At 38.8% G+C, this 21,970-nt stretch overlaps 1 protein-coding gene across 3 annotated transcripts; it reads right to left on the minus strand.

Moving 5' to 3' along the window:
* Positions 1-19,325: 19,325 nt before the first annotated feature.
* LOC137244550 (putative nuclease HARBI1) lies at positions 19,326-21,711 on the minus strand. Of its 3 annotated transcripts, none has more exons than XR_010951095.1 (4): positions 20,607-21,711; positions 20,183-20,540; positions 19,907-20,049; positions 19,326-19,856 (listed from the first exon to the last, which is right to left on the minus strand). XR_010951095.1 is itself a non-coding variant. In XM_067773683.1 (3 exons), the coding sequence occupies exons 1-3, from the start codon at positions 20,756-20,758 to the stop codon at positions 19,966-19,968; spliced, it is 672 nt and encodes a 223-aa protein (XP_067629784.1). In that variant the 5' UTR covers positions 20,759-21,711; the 3' UTR covers positions 19,326-19,965. The 3 variants fall into 3 exon arrangements, 1 of the variants encoding a protein (XP_067629784.1); XR_010951094.1 differs by having other exon boundaries at positions 20,105-20,540; XM_067773683.1 differs by having other exon boundaries at positions 19,326-20,049; positions 20,105-20,540.
* Positions 21,712-21,970: the final 259 nt, after the last annotated feature.

A 21,970-nucleotide genomic window follows, 5' to 3' on the forward strand; every position in this document is an offset into this window, starting at 1 on the left:
CCTCTAGTGGCATAACCTATGCAAGTGGTAAAAGGAGTATTTTTCGTATTAAAGCGAAGGCAATGCCACCTGTACCACAAACTCCACAGGAGTTTATATCGCTGTTTGAAGACACAAACAACATAAAGGAATTCGGGATGTGTAAAAGTGTTGAGAAACAAAAGTTTTATCAAACTACGGTGATTGAACTTGATTTTGCGTACACTGTTTTTTACTCAGCGCCTATGGGCGATCTCATTCAAAAGCATTTCACCGAGCGTCATTATTTAATAGACGCTACCTTTGCGGTTGTTCCACGGTGTGGATATAAGCAACTGCTTATTATATACATCGGACACGAAAACCATGTAAGTATTAGCTGCATCTTGAAATAATCAGAATATTGCTATCATATCATATTTTTGGGGAAAATTTAAACGGACATAAAGCCATAATTTCAAAATGGTCTTAAGTCTCATATAAATTTTAGTCGAATGGGACATAAAAACCATTTTTGCGGAGAACACCTTTCTGCGTTGGCGGCCTCCGGCCCGCTTTTATAAAAAATAACCCTGGGCTACGCCATGCCAAGTCCGGGTGTGTGGTATAACTGTGGCTACCGCCACGGTGATGTCCTTCTGCGTAGTACACCCTTCTGCGTACAACAGCATTACAACAAACACATGAAAATGCTCAACTTCTTTTGCAAATATCTCTTGACAGAGGCAAAATTTTTAATGAAATAGGGTGACATGCAATCATTAACAAAAAATGGCTTTATGTCTCATTTCGAAAAAAAAAAACTTATGGCGATATGTCCCATTATATTGAGAATTTATAGCATATGCCCTTGTCTCAATGGGATGGGACTTGACGCCATTAACTTTATGTCCTATGGCTTTAAGACACCTCGCCATAAGTGATTACGCAAAAACTCAACTTTCACCGTTTTAGGTATTTCCTATAATACATGTGTTAATGACAAAAAAGACTCAAAAACGTACGAGCATTTATTTGGATTTATCAACAGTAACCTGTTACGTCTGGAACCCACAAGTTTCATGACCAATTTTGAGCTGGGACTCCGAAATGGTATTAAACAAATATTCCCTGACGCTAAGCTAAAGGGTTGCTGGTTTCAGTTCAAGCAAGCAGTGCGAAGACGAGCAATCAAGTTCGAAGAGTTGAGCAAAACTCTCAGCAAAAGCAGCGATGCCAAAAGGCTTCTCAATAAATTAATGTCCCTGCCTCTTCTTGATCCGGACAACATATTGGTTGGGTTTATTTTATGTAAGCAGGAAGCTCTAAACAATGAAGCCTTTCAGTATGACCATGGCAACGTTTTTGACAGAACACTGGAGTATTATGAAAGGCAGTGGCTTGGAAAGGTAAATCTTTATAACTTTATGTACCTACATGTGTAAGTAATATACGAAATTTCTTTTAGATAACTCCTCGGCAGCTGTCATTGTTTGGAGAAAATGTGCGTACGACCAGTGCCCTTGAAGGCCACAACAGCTATTTGGCGACAAAAATGTCCAAACATGGTAGTGTTTGGGAATTTATCAAATTTATTAGAGATGACGAACTACAAAAATATACAGAGCTGAAACAAGTATTAGATGGTGCTTTGAACGTGTTCGATAGACCGAGAAAGAAGTCTAGAAATAGCCATAATGTAATAGATATACTATGGCAAAAGCTAAACTCCAAAAAAAATTGATATAAATATGCTTTTAAAAACCGTCACAAATAAATGGAATGGGATTCTTGACGAAAATTTGGAACTTCCCATATGTAACGACGAAGAAGAGGAAGAAAATGAACCTGAGGACGAGGTCGCAACTGTAGCTAAGGACATTCTTTGTGAAGTATGCTTTACTAATAAAAAAGATACTATTATAAAACCATGTAGACATGGCAAAATATGCGGCCCGCGTCACGATGGCCGAGAGTCACAAAAAAACCATACTTTAATTTTATGCCCGTTTTCTAGGCAAGTTGTTGAAACAACTGAACAATTCTTTATATAAAGAGTTTGCTTTCTTGAATTTAATTCCTTTTATTTTTTATAAGGAAATTTCTGAAATTCTTTTGTTTATTTGTATTTCTCAAAATAATTAATTAATATAGTTATTTTTGTTTATATTTGTTTAATGCCTTTGACCAAAAACTTGAAAATAAAACTGCTAATAAAAACCATGTAAACCTAGTCTTATTTGGTGTGATTTTTTAGTTAAAGATGTCATAATCCCAAGTAAAAAAAGTAAAAAACTTTTTACTTGGGAATATGCCACTTGGGATTATGACATGGCACCATGGCACACTTTGATAATCGTTTGCAGCGAATTGTTTTTACAAGAAACATTAAAACTAGAAGCAAGTTACAATTGGAATTGAAAGCGTTTACATTCGGTAAGAAACGCAGTGCTGGTTTGTTGAGAGTGCTGTGTCTATCAGTAAAAAACCAAGATGTCTTCTGTGGTATGCCATTTTTGTAAAAAACCTGGCCATAAAATAGCTGACTGCAGATCCAAAATGCGACAAAGTGGGGAGGTGAAACAACAAAAAGAAAAGACGAGCATATCATGTTTTCGTTGTGGGCAGCCTGGACTTTTTGCCAACAAATGCACAAACACCGGGAATGCAGCCAAACAAGGAGTCGTGCAACAGAAGAACGTAAACCAGTGCTTTACAGCGGAGCCAAAAGGGTGTATGATGCAGCGATGTGAGATTTATCCAATTTGTTTTGATTCAGGAGCGGAGTGCTCATTAGTTAGAGAGAGTCTTGGACAAAAGATATGCGGAAAGTGCATAAATAATGTTGTTATACTTAGAGGTATTGGGGATGCTGGGATATACAGTACTGTACAAATTTTAGGCAGTGTAAGCATTTATGAAAATGTTTTGGAGATATTATTTCACGTAGTTCAGGATAAACAGTTGAAAAATGATATTGTTATTGGACGTGAAATTCTTAATCAAGGCTTTAACGTTATATTGTCATCTGATAAATTTGAGATTTTAAAATCAAAAGTTGTTAATGTTTATAAAATATCTGAGCAATCAGCTAGCTTAAAGAATATTGAAACTGAATTGACGGTTCATGAAAAAGAAAATTTAATTAAATTGATTGAACAATACGCAACAGCATTTATAAATAGCACTCCTTGCACAAGAGTTAGTACGGGGGAGATGAAGATTCGTTTGATCGACCCTAACAAAACGGTACAACGGCGACCATATTGGCTCAGTCCTGATGAGAAGGAAATAGTTCGAAACAAGATAAATGACTTAATTAATTGTAATATTGTTCGTCCTAGTTCCTCTCCATATGCAAGCCCCATGTTACTGGTAAAAAAGAATGGTTCAGACCGGCTTTGTGTTGATTATAGGGAACTTAACTCAAACACTGTTTCTGACAAATACCCGTTACCTCTTATCAATGATCAAATTGCTAGACTTTGTGGTGCGAGTTATTTTACCTGTTTAGACATGGCAAGTGGGTACTATCAAATCCCAATTCATCCAGACTCTGTGGAATTTACCGCTTTTGTAACGCCTGATGGCCAATATGAATTTTTGACAATGCCTTTTGGCCTAAAAAATGCACCTTCTGTTTTTCAACGTGCAGTTACGAATGCACTAGGAGATCTCGCTCACTCATATGTAATTGTTTATATGGACGACATCATGGTGGTATCACCGACAATAGAGCTAGGTCTTGAAAGGTTAAAAACTGTTTTAGATGTTTTAAGTAAGGCGGGATTTTTCTTTAACATTTCAAAATGTAGTTTTTTAAAAACTGTTGTTCAGTATTTGGGGTATGAGATACGAGCAAGAGATCTTAGACTAAATCCAGGAAAAGTACTTGCCCTAAACTCTTTCCCACCACCACAATCTATTACTGGGGTAAGACAATTCGTTGGTTTGGTTTCATACTTCCGCAAATTCGTACCACGATTTTCTCAGATAATGAAACCACTATATGCTCTCACTTCTCAGAAGAGTAATTTTACATGGAATTCAGAGTTGGAAGAAGTTCGTAAGAAAATGATTGCCATTTTAACAAATGAAGAATTGGATACAGATGCAAGCTCGTGTGGTTATGGTGCTATGCTCTTGCATAGAATAGATAACAACCCTCATTTGGTTGAATATTTTAGCAAAACAACCTCCTCTGCGGAGTCCAGGTATCATTCGTATGAATTTCAGGCTGTAAAACATTTTCGTCATTATCTACTGGGTCGTAAGTTCATGATATATACTGATTGTAATTCGTTAAAAGCGTCGCGCACCAAAGTTGACCTGACCCCTAGAGTACACCGCTGGTGGGCATACTTACAATCATTCGATTTTCACGTTGACTTTTTGTCAAGAAATCCCATTCCAACAAATACTAGTTCGGTAGTAGGCAAAATTCCTGAAAAACGAGTAAATTTAGCGGAAACTTCATGCGATTGGCTTTTAGCTGAACAACAATTAGATCAGGATATTGTTAACATTGTTAAGAAATTCAATTCTGATGAGCTTACAGAGGACTTGGCAAAAACTTATGAGTTGAGGAAAGGCATACTTTATCGTAAAGTTCAGAGAAATAGTAGAACCCGTTGTTTACCTGTCGTACCAAGTGCATTCAAATGGTCGGTAATAAATCAAGTGCATGAATCAATTATGCATTTAGGTTGGAAGAAAACGCTTGACAAAGTTTATCAATATTATTGGTTTGATAAAATGAATAAGTATGTTCGAAAGTTTGTCGATAATTGTATAAAGTGTAAAACTGTAAAAGGCACGTCAGGTAAAGTTCACGCGGAGCTTCATCCTTTTCCTAAAATAAACATACCGTGGCATACAGTACATGTGGATATAACTGGAAAGTTGAGTGGGAAAAGTGACCTCAAAGAGTATGTGATTGTTTTAATTGACGGTTTTACCAAATTTGTTTATTTATTTCATACTTTTGTTATGGTCCGCTTGGGATAGTCACCTTTGGAACGCACCTAGTGGCTAGTGATGGCAAAAAAAGGACCCATGGCAATTTTAATCGAAAATGGACACTAGAGGTCCTCACGGCCGCAAAAATGATGATCGCTAGAAAAAACACGCTGTTTCCGGGAGGAAGAAAAAAATTGACAGCGCCGGCAGGCAGAGGAAAATCGCGGCAAGGAAAAAATTGAACATTCCTGCCGAAAAAAATCATATATTCTCATTTCACATGTGCTACGCATACTGAAAATATTAGATTCGTGTTGGCAGCTGTTAAGGATACAATCCTTCCATCAAATCTGAAGGAATATAATTTGGTCTGAAGTGTATTCAGATGTACGGGCAATTTATGTGATTTTATTATATTCACGATTCCCTTTTCGTATAAGAATTAACTAATTGGGTGCTGGCAGCAGATTTTATAAGCCAAATTACCGAAAACGTACAATCACTAAGTTATTAGTGAACCGGCTTGGCACTGCTGTGGTTTTGGCCTTTTTACGCTAAACGATTTGTATTGCGCAGTCCCATTCCGACGCAGGAAAAGTTGAGAATCAGTCATAAGAAGACAACAGCAAACCGAAGTAGCCAAAAAGTAACACGACCGCGAGAAAATTAAAAATCAACCACTTTGTATATGCTTGGAATTGTCTGGAGCAAAGTTTAATCGAGGAAATCGGCAATTGGAATAAAGGTTTGTCCAATCGTGTTGAGGTACCACTTTCACGATTGAGTGTATACGGATGTAGGTAATCCCTGTGGACTGCGCCCACTTTGTGCCCTCTACACGGCAAACAGTATCTTTTTTAACCTATGAATACATATATGAGCACTTTTCTAGTCAGTGTATAATACCTAAACAGCGGTGGAGAAAATGATAGGTGTTCCACATTGATACTCATACCAGCAAGACGTCGTATCGAGCACGACAGAAATTGAGCAAAACAAAAAAGACTCCTTAAGATACCCATACTGCTGTACTCACCACCCTAGAGCGCAACCACCACCAACCGCGCGTTAACACCACCATTGCGTGCAACACCGCGCGCAACCACCAACGATAGCACTAGCCAACCAAGCGCTACCACCAGCTATAGCGCCAACGAAAGCACTGGACGTACCACAACAACCAGCAGGGCCGACGCATATAGGCCGGCCGTAACAGCCAATGGGGCAACAGCAACCAGCAGACCCAGCCGTGACACCAAGACCAGCACGAAAGCGGTGAGTTCGTTCCGGATACGGAAAACCAATTTTTTCTACCTACTTTTAAATTTGAAAACTTATGTTAGATTCAGTAGATAATACTATTTAAATTATGCTTAAAATTATGTATATACATGAGATGTAAAGGGGGGGGGGGTGGGGTGGATTACTTGCCAGTTATACCCAGCCAGCATTTTGGAAGAGTATCCGAAAGTTGCTAGAAAACGCTCAAATTCGAAACTCAATGTATCGTCGGGAGAAGGGTGTACCCTGGGATTATACTTGACTAATCAGTTGCAAGCCACATTTTCTTTCCCCTTTATTCGTTTTATCCCATATTTGATATGACATTTTATTAGCTTTCACAATTTTTTTTATCGTATTTAACAACAATTATCAATCATATAAAGTAATGTTTTGGAATCATTTGTGAATATGATTACGATTAAATTTTCCATCATATTTAGTGCGTAATTCAATATTATATTATAAACATATTTCATCAGCGGATGGCAGTATCCGGGAGCTCGAAGGTGAGAAAATTAAAACCTCAGGTAATTGCCGATAGTTAACTTGAACGAGGTTCACACATTACTACAACATCCAACATTATCTATGGTCATCATCTTAAATAATGGTAGTAAGATGTTTTGACAAGCGTAAACCATGTAGGATGTTGAAGCCGGAACATATCGAGCTTAAATTACCAGCGGTTCAACCGCATCGGAGCTTCCGTACCACGGTTTCATACACCGTAACCTTTTTTTCTGTTTTTTTTTTTTTTTGGAAGATGTGCACGAAAACTTGAGCACGATAACTTGAGTAAATTTTGAGGTATCTTGATGAAATTTGGTATGTATGTTCCTGGCCACTCATCTCAGATCGCTATTTAAAATGAACGATATCGGACAATAACCACGCCCACTTTTTCGATATCGAAAATTTCGAAAAATCGAAAAAGTGCGATAATTCATTACCAAATACGGATTTGGCGATGAAATTCAGTAGGTGAGTTGAACTTATGACGCAGAATAGAAAACTAGTAAAATTTTGGACAATGGGCGTGGCACCGCCCACTTTTAAAAGAAGGTAATTTAGAAGTTTTGCAAGCTGTTATTTGGAAGTCGTTGAGGATATTATGATGAATTTTGGCAGGAACATTACCCTTATTACTATATCTCTGCTTAATAAAAATTAGCAAAAACGGAGAACGGCCACGCCCACTTTTTAAAAAAATTTTTTTTAATTCAAATTTTAAAAGAAAAGTTAATATCTTTACAGTATATAAGTAAATTATGTCAACATTCAACTCCAGTAATGATATGTTGCAACAAAATACAAAATTAAAAGAAAATTTCAAAATGGGCGTGGCTCCGCCCTTTTTCATTTAATTTGTCTAGGATACTTTTAATGCCATAAGTCGAACAAAAATTTACCAATCCTTGTGAAATTTGGTGGAGGCTTAGATTCTAGGACGATAACTGTTTTCTGTGAAAAAGGGCGAAATCGGTTGAAGCCACGCCCAGTTTTTGTACACAGTCGGCCGTCTGTCCTTCCACTCGGCCGTTAACAGGATAACTTGAGCAAAAATCGATATATCTTTACTAAACTCAGTTCACGTACTTATCTGAACTCACTTTGTATTGGTGTAAAAAATGGCCGAAATCCGACCATGACCACGCCCACTTTTTCGATATCGAAAATTACGAAAAATGAAAAAAATGCCATAATTATATACCAAATACGAAAAGAGCGATGAAACATGGTAACTGTATTGGTCTATTGACGCAAAATATAACTTTAGAAAAAAATTCGGTAAAATGGGTGTGACACCTACCATATTAAGTAGAAGAAAATGAAAAAGTTTTGCAGGGCGAAATCAAAAGCCCTTGGAAACTTGGAAGTAATACTGTTCGTGGTATGACATATATAAATAAATTAGCGGTACCCGACAGATGATGTTCTGGATCACCCTGGTCCACATTTTGGTCGATATCTCGAAAACGCCTTCACATATACAACTAAGGGCCACTCCCTTTTAAAACCCTCATTAATACCTTTAATTTGATACCCTTATCGTACAAACACATTCTAGAGTCACCCCTGGTCCACGTTTATGGCGATATCTCGAAAAGGCGTCCACATATAGAACTAAGGCCCACACCTTTTTAAAATACTCATTAACACCTTTCATTTGATACCCATATCGTACAAAAAAATTCTAGAGTCACCCCTGGCCCACCTTTATGGCGATATCTCGAAAAGGCATCCACCTATAAAACTAAGGCCCACTCCTTTTTAAAATACTCATTAACACCTTTCATTTGATACCCATATCGTACAAACAAATTCTAGAGTCACCCCTGGTCCACCTTTATGGCGATATCTTGAAAAGGCGTCCACCTATAGAACTAAGGCCCACGCCCTTTCAAAATACTCATTAACACCTTTCATTTGATACCCATATCGTACAAACAAATTCTAGAGTCACCCCTGGTCCACCTTTATGGCGATATCTCGAAAAGGCGTCCACCTATAGAACTAAGGCCCACTCCCTTTCAAAATACTCATTAACACCTTTCATTTGATACCCATATAGTACAAACAAATTCTAGAGTCACCCCTGGTCCATCTTTATGGCGATATCTCGAAAAGGCGTCCACATACAGAACTAAGGCCCACGCCCTCTTAAAATACTCATTAACACCTTTCATTTGATACCCATATCGTACAAAATAAATTGTAGGGTCACCCCTGGTCCACCTTTATGGCGATATCTAGAAAAGGCGTCCACCTATAGAACTTAGGCCCACTCCCTTTTAAAATTATCATTAACACATTTCATTTGATGCCCATATCGTACAAACAAATTCTAGAGTCAGGCCTGGTCCACCTTTATGGCGATATCCCTAAATGGCGTCCATTTATAGAACTATGGCCCACTTCCTCTTAAAATACTCTTTAATACCTTCCATTTGATACACATGTCATACAAACACATTCCAGGGTTACATGGTTACATGGTTCTTACAACATGGTGATTTTCCCTTACTTTGTCTCCACAGCTCTCAACTGAGTATGTAATGTTCGGTTACACCCGAACTTAGTCTTCCTTACTTGTTTTGAATTCATTGAGAAGTGCGAGCGTAGGAAGGCAATCGGATTTTCAATGAATAGTTGGTTCAATTGTTTAACAAAATCGATATTTTGTTGCAAAGAATAATCAAGGCGTATTGATACGGAAGTAAATTCGTCATCCGGATGCTGGGTGGGTATGAACTCCATTTAAGATTTTTCATGGATAGAATTTAAAGGAGTGAACTAGGGTCATTATAGAAGCGTAAATAATTACGGCATACCAATTTGAAATCTAGGATTATTAAATTTTAAACTAAGGTTAACATAGTTAAAAAATTTATATCAACAGCTGCAGCATGATAAGCCTATTAGTACGTAAATACATACGAACTTCAAACGTAAATTATGAATAACAAGTAAGGAAGGCTAAGTTCGGGGGTAACTGAACATTACATACTCAGTTGAGAGCTGTGGAGACAAAGTAAGGGAAAATCACCATGTTGTAAAAACAACCTAGGGTAAACCTTTTTTTTTTTTTTTTTTTTAGGGTAAAGAATGTGTTTGTATGACATGTGTATCAAATGGAAGGTGTTAAAGAGTATTTTAAGAGGAAGTGGGCCATAGCTCTATAAATGGACGCCATTTAGGGATATCACCATAAAGGTGGACCAGGCGTGACTCTAGAATTTGTTTGTACGATATGAGTATCAAATGAAAGGTGTTAATGAGTATTTTAAGAGGGCGTGGGCCTTAGTTCTATAGGTGGACGCCTTTTCGGAATATCGTTATAAAAGTGGACCAGGGTTGACTCTAGAATGCGTTTGTACAATATGGGTATCAAACGAAAGGTGTTAATAAGTGTTTTAAAAGGGAGTGGGCCTTAGTTCTATGGGAGGACGCCCTTTCGGGATATCGCCATAAACGTAGACCAGGGGTGACTCTAGAATGCGTTTGTACAATATGGGTATCAAATGAAAGGTGTTAATGAGTATTTTAAAAGGGCGTGGGTCTTAGTTCTATAGGTGGACGCCTTTTCGAGATATCGTATTTTCGAGATGGACCACGGGGTGACTCTAGAATTTGTTTGTACGATATGGGTATCAAATGAAAGGTGTTAGTGAGTATTTTAAAAGGGCGTGGGCCTTAGTTCTATAGCTGGACGCCTTTTCAAGATATTGCCATAAAGGTGGACCAGGGGTGACTCTAGAATTTGTTTGTACGATATGGGTATCAAATGAAAGGTGTTAATGAGCATTTTAAAAGGGAGTGGGCCTTAGTTCTATAGGTGGATGCCTTTTCGAGATATCGCCATAAAGGTGGGCCAGGGGTGACTCTGGAATTTTTTTGTACGATATCGGTATCAAATGAAAGGTGTTAATGGGTATTTTAAAAAAGAGTGGGCCTTAGTTCTATATGTGGACGCCTTTTCGAGATATCGCCATAAACGTGGACCAGGGGTGACTCTAGAATGTGTTTGTATGGGTATCACATTAAAGGTATTAATGAGGGTTTTTAAAGGGAGTGGCCCTTAGTTGTATATGTGAAGGCATTTTTGAGATATCGACCAAAATGCGGACCAGGGTGATCCAGAACATCATCTGTCGAGTACCGCTAATTTATTTATATATGTAATACCACGAACAGTATTCCTTCCAAGAATCCAAGGGCTTTTGTTATCGCCCCGCAAAACTTTTTCATTTTCTTCTACTTAATATGGTAGGTGTCACATCCATTTTACCAAGTTTTTTTCTAAAACAATTGTTTTTTTCTAAAGTTATATTTTGCGTCAATAGACCAATATAATTACCATGTTTCATCCCTTTTTTCGTCGCAAACCCAAATCATCCAGGCACCCCAATGCTTGCCCAAGGACGTCCACTCCCAGGGCCACAACAGCAATTGCGTCCTGGCCTTCCACAACCCAGGCGTAGTCACCCGTCACTTACCCCCAGAGTGGCGGCGTCTCCCCTTATGCACTTCAGAATTCTGCAGTTAAACTGTAATGGACTAACTGGGAAGATTACGGAGATAGTCGATTTCATAAAGCGGCACAACATCCGCATTGCTGTGATTCAAGAGACTAAACTCACAGCAAGATCTGCATTGCAGACCTGCTCTGGGCATAATGTCCACAGGAAAGACCGCGAGAGCGGAAATGGAGGCGGTCTCGCGTTTATTATACACCACTCTGTGCAATATTATATATTTGATCCTGGCATCGACCGCAGGGACAATGTCTTAGAACGTCAAGGCCTATCTGTCCGGTCAGGCGATGCAATCCTAGAAATCATCAACATCTACATCCCACCTGCCACCTGTTGCCCCAGTGGATACCGCCCTAATATCAGGGCCTTACTCACCGGCAACAATCGCATTATCTTAGGCGATTTCAATGCCCATCATGATCTATGGCATTCAAACTTGCGGACGGACAGTAGGGGTGAGATGTTGGCGGATCAAATAGAAGAAACGACGTTCTGCACAATAAACGGAGACACCCCCACACGTATGGTAGGAAGCTGTCACAGCTCGCCAGATATCTCAGTCGTGAGCGCAGAACTCGTAAACTGCGTCAACTGGCAGCCGATGGTAACATTGGCATCCGACCACCTGCCCATACTTATTTCGCTCGAGCGTACCGCCGACTTCATCGTCACTGAAAAACGCACTTTCATAAACTTCAAAAAAGGAAAGTGGGAAGAATATAAATCCTTTACAGACAACCGCTTTGCTGCCCTCCCTATCCCGACTGATGCCCGCCAAGGGGAGCGTGCCTTCCGTAAGGTCATTAAATCCGCCTCGGCCCACTTCATTCCCGCCGGGAGAATTCCCGAAATCCGGCCCACTTCCCGGCGGAGGCCGCAAACTTAGCGAGAGAACGTGACCTTATAAGACAGCTTGATCCAGGCGACCCCCAAATAAGGGATATAAACCAACGCATCAGATTGCTTGTGGATGAACACAAGCGGGCGAAATGGGAGGAGCACCTAAGAGGTTGTAACCTCTCTACAGGTGTGGGTAAATTTTGGTCCACCGTAAAGTCCCTATCGAAACCGACTAAGCGCAAAGACAAAGTTTCCATCGCCTTTGGCGACAAAGTGCTGTCGGACGCGAAAAAATGCGCGAGCGCTTTCTGCCGACAACATATAATGCATCCTACGGTCGACAAAGATAGACGGAGAGCCAATAGACACGCACATAAACACATATTCAGCGCGTCACCAATCACAATCACCGCTAAAGAGGTTGAGGACGCCATTGGTCGTGCTAAACCATCCAAAGCAGTGGGCCCAGATGGCATAGCCATGCCGATGCTTAAAAGCCTAGGGAAAGATGGTTTCAAATATTTAGCGCATGGCTTCAACCTGTCTCTTTCCACCTTTGTCATACCCGAGAAATGGAAAATGGCCAAGGTAGTCCCGCTACTAATGTCTGGGAAACCAGCTAACATAGGTGAGTCGTATCGTCCGACATCTCTCCTATCGCCAGTGGCAAAGACGCTTGAAGCCATTTTGATCCCTTATTTCCAAGCAAATCTGCAGCTAGCCCCTCATCAGCATGGCTTCAGAAAACTCCATAGCACTACCACCGCGCTAAATGCCATTAGCACCCAGATAAATTGCGGTTTAAATCAATACCCCCACCATAGAACAGTACTCGTAGCGCTAGACCTATCAAAAGCTTTTGATACGGTCAACCATGGCTCGTTACTGCAAGACCTGGAAGGTTCTACCCTTCCCCCATGTCTTAACAGGTGGACCGCAAATTATCTGGGTGGTCGGCAGGCATCGGTGCAATTTAGAAACGAATCATCAAAACCAAGGAGAATTAGACAAGGGGTGCCACAGGGTGGTGTCCTATCCCCACTTTTGTTTAATTTCTACATATCTAAGCTACCTTCACCACCGGAAGGAGTTACAATCGTTTCCTACGCCGATGACTGCACAATAATGGCCACAGGCCGAGGCCCAAAGATCGATGCGCTATGCAATAAAATAAACGGCTACCTCTCTGATCTCTCCAGTTTTTTCGCCTCGCGAAACCTGGCATTATCACCGACTAAATCTTCCGCGACCTTATTTAAAACATGGACGTCCCAAATGTCGACCATTCTGAACATCCACGTCGATGGCACTACGCTACCGACTGTCCTACACCCCAAAATCTTGGGTGTGACGTTTGATCAGGATCTAAATTTTGGTGAGCACGCAGCCGCAATTGTTCCGAGAATTCAGAGCCGTAACAAAATCCTCAAATCCCTCGTTGGCAGTACCTGGGGAAAAGATAAAGAAACGCTCATGACTACATACAAAGCAATTAGCCAGCCGATTACGTGCTACGCGTCACCCATATGGTCGCCAAGCCTAAAAATCACCCACTGGAAGAAACTACAGGCCTGCCAAAATACTGCTCTCAGAATCGCGACGGGCTGTCTTCTTATGTCCCCAGAACACCACCTGCATAATGAGGCGAGAATACTCCCCATCAGGGAGAGAAATGAGATGCTGACCAAACAGTTCCTGTTGAATACCCAGAAACCTGGGCATCCCAACAGACATCTGATTGATGAACCAGCACCACCTAGGGGCTTAAGGAGTCATCTTCGTAAGCATTTTGAGGAAATACGGCACCTGAGAACCCAGCCGTATGAAGTGAGAAAACACAAGCAGGTCCTTGGTGAACTCCATAAACAGGCGTCGGACCTTTATGCCGGGAATTGCCCGGTGAATCCAGTACTTAAAGAAAATTATCCAAAACTCGCGGAAGAGGAACGCATACTCCCCAGGGAAACGCGTGTCACTCTTGCTCAACTTCGTTCTGGATACTGTAACAGGTTAAACTCTTACCTATCCAGAATCAACCCCGACATACAAAATGTATGCCCCGCTTGCAATGTGTCCCCACATGACACCAACCATCTCTTCAATTGTAATGTGGAAGCAACGCCTCTAACACCCCTTTCCTTATGGTCCACCCCTGTTGAAACGGCAAGTTTCCTTGGACTCCCGTTAGAAGATATTGATGACAATTTGTGATCGGTCGCGGCTATTAGGTGGGGCGAGCATTGCTACAGCAACAACAACAACAACATCCCTTTTTCGTATTTGGTATATAATTATGGCATTTTTTTCATTTTTCGTAATTTTCGATATCGAAAAAGTGGGCGTGGTCATAGTCGGATTTCGGCCATTTTTTACACCAATACAAAGTGAGTTCAGATAAGTACGTGAACTAAGTTTAATAAGATATATCGATTTTTGCTCAAGTTATCGTGTTAACGGCCGAGCGGAAGGACAGACGGTCGACTGTGCATAAAAACTGGGCGTGGCTTCAGCCGAATTAAAAGCGATGTCCTTACCAAATTTCGAAAGCATTGGTAAATTTTTGTTCGACTTATGGCATTAAAAGTATTCTAGACAAATTAAATGAAAAAGGGCGGAGCCACGCCCATTTTGAAATTTTCTTTTATTTTTGTATTTTCTTGCACCATATCATTACTGGAGTTGAATGTTGACATAATTTACATATATTCTGTAAAGATATTAAATTTTTTGTTAAAATTTGACACAACAATTTTTTTTTTTAAGTGGACGTGGTCGTTCTCCGATTGTGCTAACTTTTATTAGGCATACATATAGTAATAAGAGTAACGTTCCTGCCAAATTTCATCATGATATCTCCAACGACTGCCAAATTACAGTTTGCAAAACTTCTAAATTACCTTTTTTTAAAAGTGGGCGGTGCCACGCCTATTGTCCAAAATTTTACTAGTTTTCTATTCTGCGTCATAAGTTCAACTCACCTACCAAGTTTCATCGCTTAATCCGTATTTGGTAATGAATTATCGCACTTTTTCGATTTTTCGAAATTTTCGATATCGAAAAAGTGGGCGTGGTTATTGTCCGATATCGTTCATTTTAAATAGCGATCTGAGATGAGTGCCCAGGAACCTAAATACCAAATTTCATCAATATACCACAAAATGTACTCAAGTTATCGTGTTAACGGACAGACGGACGGATGGACGGACGGACATGGCTCAATCGAATTTTTTTTCTGATGATTTTGATATATGGAAGTCTATATCTATCTCGATTCCTTTATACCTGTACAATCAACCATTATCCAATTAAGGTTAATATACTCTGTGACCTCTGCTCAACTGAGTATAAAAAAAGTACTTAAATGTTTTTAAGAAACGTAAGGAGCGTTAATAAGCTTAAAATCTATAGCACTTGCGTTGTTCGCGTATATACGGATATGCATACATACATGAAATCACATACATAAAAGTGCATATGTTCATAGACATGCAAACTTATTATACATAATAGTAAAAGTAGGCAATTTAAAGACAGTTTCTGAACTTCCAGACACAGATACCACTATATATATTACAATCAAAATAAATTAGTCATATATGTTCAGACACATTATTTTTAGAGGCGAATAAAATAAGATAAAATAAAATAAAATAACATAAAACAAAATTAGATTAAATCAAAAGGAAATAAAATGAAATTAAATTAAATAAAACTAAGATAATGTAACATACCACAAAGTACAATAAAATAAAACCAAATATACCCAAAAATCACCGAATAGATAGTAAATCACAATATAATGGGATAACTAAGACTATAAATAACAATAATAAAACCCTTATGTCTTGGCTTACCAATTATCTGTTGGTTATCTACGTATTAAACTATTTTTGAATTGTTGTTCTGTCACGGTTCTGACTATTAATGTAAACTACTTTTGCCAAATTGTTGTGTTAGGAAGAATTTAATAAATACAAAACACAAATACCAATCAAAGGTAAATTAAACTAAAATACCATAAGATAGCTTAATATTCCTCCTAATTGATTATTGCTAGGAATTAAGTCGTACCCTAAGTTTTGTAACCCTGGATTTTTTTATAATATAGTAATAATGGGAATGCTGACTTCCTTATTTATTTAGAAGGCATAGGGTAATACAGGTAAGGGGCCACCGAAAATTTAGGTGCGTCGGTGGCCATGGTTTTGAGGGTGGGCTATGCACCGGGCGTCGCAACAACACCTGCGGCGCCCCCAAGTTATATTCGGCCCTTTTCCTTTTTATTTTAGTTTTTTCAGCGTTTTTTTTTATTTTTTTTGAATTTCAGCAGTTAGTAACCGGTCGTGTCCGGTTCGGTAAATTTTTTTTTTGCGTCTAATTTTCTTTTGAATATTTTTTTTGAATGTTTAACGGTCTGTCCGTGGCATCCGGTTCGACCGGATGTCGTTGTAGCCTGAGTTTTGAGTCGTCTCTGCGCTTCTTTGGCAGTTTTTTTAAATGCATGATAGGAACTTTTTTTTGTTATGGCGCAGGAACATTAAGGTTGGCAAGGACCCCGCCCAACCGACATGACTAGCCACAGAGCACCCCCAGATCATACCGACTGCCTTCCTTATTGCTCCATCAAAGATGTGAATCCATAACACTTTAAAATTAGATACTGACAGTTGTGTAAAAGCTATGAAGTCTGTTATCTTCTTGTTTGGTGTACCCACCCGCATCGTAGCTGACCAGGGTAGGTGTTTCACTAGCTCAAGATTTTCTGAATTCTTTGCTTCGAAAAATATTAAACTTCACCTAACTGCTACCGAGGCAAGCCGCGCGAATGGACAAGTTGAGCGCGTGATGAGCACACTAAAGAATTTCTTGTCAGCAGTTGAACGAAGTCACCGTTCCTGGCAAGACGCCAATTAGCCTTAAATTGTACTGTAGTCAAACAACGGGGGCAAGTCCATTTGAGATGTTGATTGGCAAAGAGGCCCGTCCTTTCGGTTTTATACCACCACGTGAAACTGAAAAAGAAGTTGATGTAGCGAATGTTCGGAACAGAGCAAGTGAGAATATGCAAAAATTGGCAAAGTACGAAAAATCCCGATTTAACAAAAAAAAAGCAAAGGTTGTGAGGTTTAATGTTGGGGATTATGTGTTGTTGAAAAATGAAGAAAGGCATCAAACCAAGTTGGATGCAAAGTTCAGAGGTCCCTTCCTAGTGACTGAGGTCCTTGATGCTGACCGTTACATGTTAAAGTCACTACAAAACAAACTAACATATAAGTACTGTTATGATGATATCCGCAAAGTGCCAGATAGTCATATTCCTAGTGAATTAGATATTGAAAATGAAATGGTAAACCCACCCAAAAGTTCAGATGGAACAGAGTGCGATCTGTCTGGCATAAACGATGTGTTGACTGTTCAGTAGGAACAGTATGTTATCCGTCCTAGTGTGGCGATGTGTAAGCCATCCAGGTGGGACGATGAGTTATCCGTCGAATGTGACGATGAGTTATCGGTCAAATGTGATGATGAGTAGCCTTTTTTGTTAAAATATAAAATCTAGTACTCTGGTGGGGGGCCAGTGCGTGATGTTTGTGGGAAACTGAGTTTGAGGGGTTGTTGCTGTTTTTTTTGTTGCTGTTGTTCAAATAATTAATAATAATTTGACGATGAATAAAATACAAACAAGAAGAATTTTTATTACATATAAAAAAAGAAAAAAATGATGATGTAAATAAAATATGATTACGTTATGTCAAATAAACGCATAAAAAAAGTTTATTAAATTGGAAATCAGTAAGCTGTTGGCAACGCGTTCACTGTAAGTATCACACGAGGACGTGCTAACGTCAGGATGGCCGTGTCGTAGTATGAAATTATTTTCCATGTGCACCGTCCCTAAGTTTTCGGTTGACAAGAGTGGTTTACAATTCACCTTGTTCATCTTGTCAAAGTTCAACAATTTGTTGTCTATTAGGAAAACACGGTACGCAAGTGACACTTTTCTGTTAAAAAGAGATCACTACACATGTTAGTAAATGAAATATTCAGCCTTATTGTAAACTTCGCGTGAATGCAATTCCCAATGGAAAAATTCCCACATTTGTTCTGTTCTCATTGTGAACTTCACATGTGAAAAATTTCCCATTTTCGAAAAATTACCCTAACCGTCAACAAATTTTTTTCCACGTGAATGTATAGAATTTGTTCGCAAAACTGAAAGTGGGGAACAACACTCGATAAAATGTAATGATTGTTTATTGCTTATTAAACTTAGTTAAGAATTATTTTGTATCACATTAGGTCTATAAACAAAACTCAGTTGACTTTCTTGGTAAGCACTATGGCCGAAAATCCTGAAACAGGAAAGGGCTTCAAAAAAAAAAAAAAATAAAGATAAAGTGCTGGCTTTTTGGAAGAAATTGAACAATTCCCTCAATAGCATGGGCCCACCATCAAAATCAATCTCCGAATGAAAAAAGGTGACTATCAATGCAATGTGGCTATGGAATGTGCCATAATTTATATAGCCATTGCTTACAGGTTTGGATTGATCAAAAACGATACGTACGAAACAAGGCTGTCGAAAATACCAAAAATAGGAAAAAGACCGCTAGAGGACCTTGCAAGCAACATGTTTTTTCTGTATTAGAACAGTCAATTTTGGATATAACTGCGTCAGTAGCAGCAGCGGAAGGTGTCGAAGATGGCAAGCCTTTTGGTTTGAATGCAACGAAATCAACTGGTAAGCAACGTGAAAATTACAGTAGTGATGAAGACAACAGCTCTAGTGAGGACTCTGAAGTGGAACTTAGTTGCATGGACAATAGCTTGGACGAAAATAGCACCGCAACTGCCGGTGACACGCAAAGGGAAAGTGCTTTGCCTGCACAAAAAACCAGCCAGCAAACTCACAAAAAAATTAACCCTTCGGAGCTAGTAAACATTGAACTAGATGTTCAAAAAGAAATGAATGACAACGTCAGAAAGGGCTTAGAAATCCAGAGTCATAACTATACTGAAGTAGAAGGCCACTTAAAGGAATTAAACCGAGGCCTCGAAAACTTTCAAAATATTCAAAACAGTTTACTAAAGGAAACAAAACGCCACAATTCGGAAATTGAACGGCTCAGAAAAATTGAAGTTGACCGTAAACTCATACTTATAAACAGCCAAATCGAGGTTCAAAATTTGAAAATACTAGCTGCAAAGAAAAGCTTAGGCATTAATTAGAATGTTTCGAACGTTTTTGTAAAAAAAATGAATTTTATGTACTTTATTTTTTCAAATTGGTAAAGCAAGATTAACAATAAAGCCGCTTTTGAGCTAATACAAATCAGACATTTCTTTGAAGAGTGTCATTCAATTATAAAAGCATTTTGTCATAAATTTACATAAGGCAATTGCCTATATTTGCTCTAATACGTTTAGCCTCATTGAGGTAAGATTAATGCGATTCAGATTCTTCAAACTGCACGTGTTCAGAAATTTCCGGTTGAGAAGCTCTATTTGAAATAAAAGGTGTGTCATCACACCGATACTTTAAGCATATATTGTGCAACGCGCAACAGACATTAGTAATTTGAGCTGCTTTCTTAGGCGAATAATGTAGCTCCCTGGCTCCTAGTACACACCTCCATCTATTTTTTAAGACGCCATTGGTCCTTTCCACAACGTTACGTCCACGTGCATGAACCTCATTAAATTTGCTTTCTGTGGAGCCCTCTTCCGATGGTCTGTGGAGTGTTAGCAACCAAGGCTCCAGTGGATATCCAGCGTCGCCTATGAACAAAATTTGATTTTGGGACTTACAGATTTCATTAAAGTTTTACCTAGCAGCCAAACATTTCTAGTGCCTAGCAAGTAGTCCTGCTCCATTGAAACCCTCAATTCACTTGAATTCAGTATTCACTTGTATGCAGGCTCCAGCGTGTGTAGCATCGACGTATCTTATTACCATTTTGTTATCACATACCTGCAGATAAAATTATTAACATGCGTAAAAGCGTACATAAATTTTACCAATCTACCAGCAAAACATTCATACTATAGTAACCCTTTTTGTTATAATATAATTGTTTATTATTCCTAGGGCCTATAATACTAACGTGTGTGCCATCTATGCAGCCAATAATGCCTGGGATATTAAATTGTTGATGAAAATCCAAACCAATTTCACGCATTTCGTCTTTAGTAAGCCATTTTATCCACTGATTGCAAAGGCACTCCTCAAAAACATTCAATACTTCAGACAAGACGTAGCCAAAACTTGACTGCGACATGCCAACATCCACTTGCCTCCCTACTCCTTTTTGGTATGCTCCTTCACCAAAAAATCTTAGAGCAGCTGAAAGCTTTACGACTGTGTCTATTGCAAAACGTTTACGTGCCACTGGCAGACCACTGTGCAATACATCCAACAAATATTTGAACGCCGGCTTATTTATTCTATACAATTGGTGAAAGCTATGTATAAATAGTTAAAACGCGATTATTTATTTGGTTTACGAGTATAATTATTTGCATGTTTACCTTGCATTGGGTAATTCAAGGGGATTACACTTGTCACGTAATATCCTCCTGGACACTCGTTCAGCCAATTGCTGACTGGTATTAGTTTCTTCTTCAATTAAACAAACGCAAAAATAAAAATGTTTGACTGCAAAAATTTGTAAACAAAACATGAGTGATGTTCACAATAGCATATTCGAAATTCGAATATAAGGGTTGATTCACATGAAATTAACGATACGAATTTTTTGTTCATGGGAAATAAAAACTTCATGGGATTGATTTATTCACATGAAGTTTACAATAAGGCCGATTTTATGAGTGAGACCTTTGTACAGTTTGGCTGAACGTAGTCCCGAGTGTAATGAGTGTGAATGCAACAGAAATACCTGTGTGCTAACAAAAGGATAAAAGGGGTTTTTAACAAGAGACCCAACATATAGAATGAAATCGAAATTAATTCTACAAGTGACTTGGGAAAAATACACTCGTGCTTTTGGGAATTCGTTGTGCTGGCCAACACAAAATGGCAACTTATACAAATACGATGGAGAACGATAATTCAGGTTCGCCATCGGAAGATATAATGGAGGATTCAACTTTAAACTCGTCATATATTACTTCAAGCTCTATGTTATATGCCTCTTGTGTAAGAGGTGTTCTTTCAAGTCTATGTACCAAATGCCTTAATGCAGCTTTACGCTGTTGGGAGTGATTTGAGGTATTCAGCCGAATTCTGAATATTCCCATGGGAGTTCATCTCCCAGAAATTTGTTTCTCCCAAAAATAAATTCTCCCAATTATAAACTCCCTGGGAGAAGATGTTTCCCAAAAGTTTTGGGAAGAAGAATTCGAACTTCGAATCAGCTGTTTCGGGTAAATTTGACATTTCGTTTACAAGTTTTTGATTAGCGCAAAAAAGATTTAATTTATCAAAAATTAATATAATAGTGGCTCAATATACAAATCTTTAGTATATTTGCATAAAGTCATCAATTTACCTACAAATAAAGTATTACCATTTACTATGAGGAGAATAGCAGCCCGAAAACAACAAGAATCTGAAGGTAAACCAATCTGAAGACAGAAGCATCAGATATACATTCTCGTGATTGATTAACGTCCAGGCCATTCAACCAAATTTCTAAAAACATAAATAACAAAAGGTTACTAGCGTAGAAATTATAGTGAAAAGTTTTTGTAATAGTCTGGAACAGTTACGCAGTTACGGTTTCTATCTTTTCTAGACCCAAACCATGGTACAATAACCAGGTAAAAGCATCAGAGTTGCAAATTACATGTTTTTTCATTCGAAGGTGGTCATAAAATGTCAAACTTTGTTTATGTTTACATTTTTTGTTTATTTACTTTTGATGTGAAAATTT

Source organism: Eurosta solidaginis, chromosome 3, assembly GCF_040869045.1.
Source record: "Eurosta solidaginis isolate ZX-2024a chromosome 3, ASM4086904v1, whole genome shotgun sequence".
Lineage (NCBI taxonomy): Eukaryota > Metazoa > Arthropoda > Insecta > Diptera > Tephritidae > Eurosta > Eurosta solidaginis.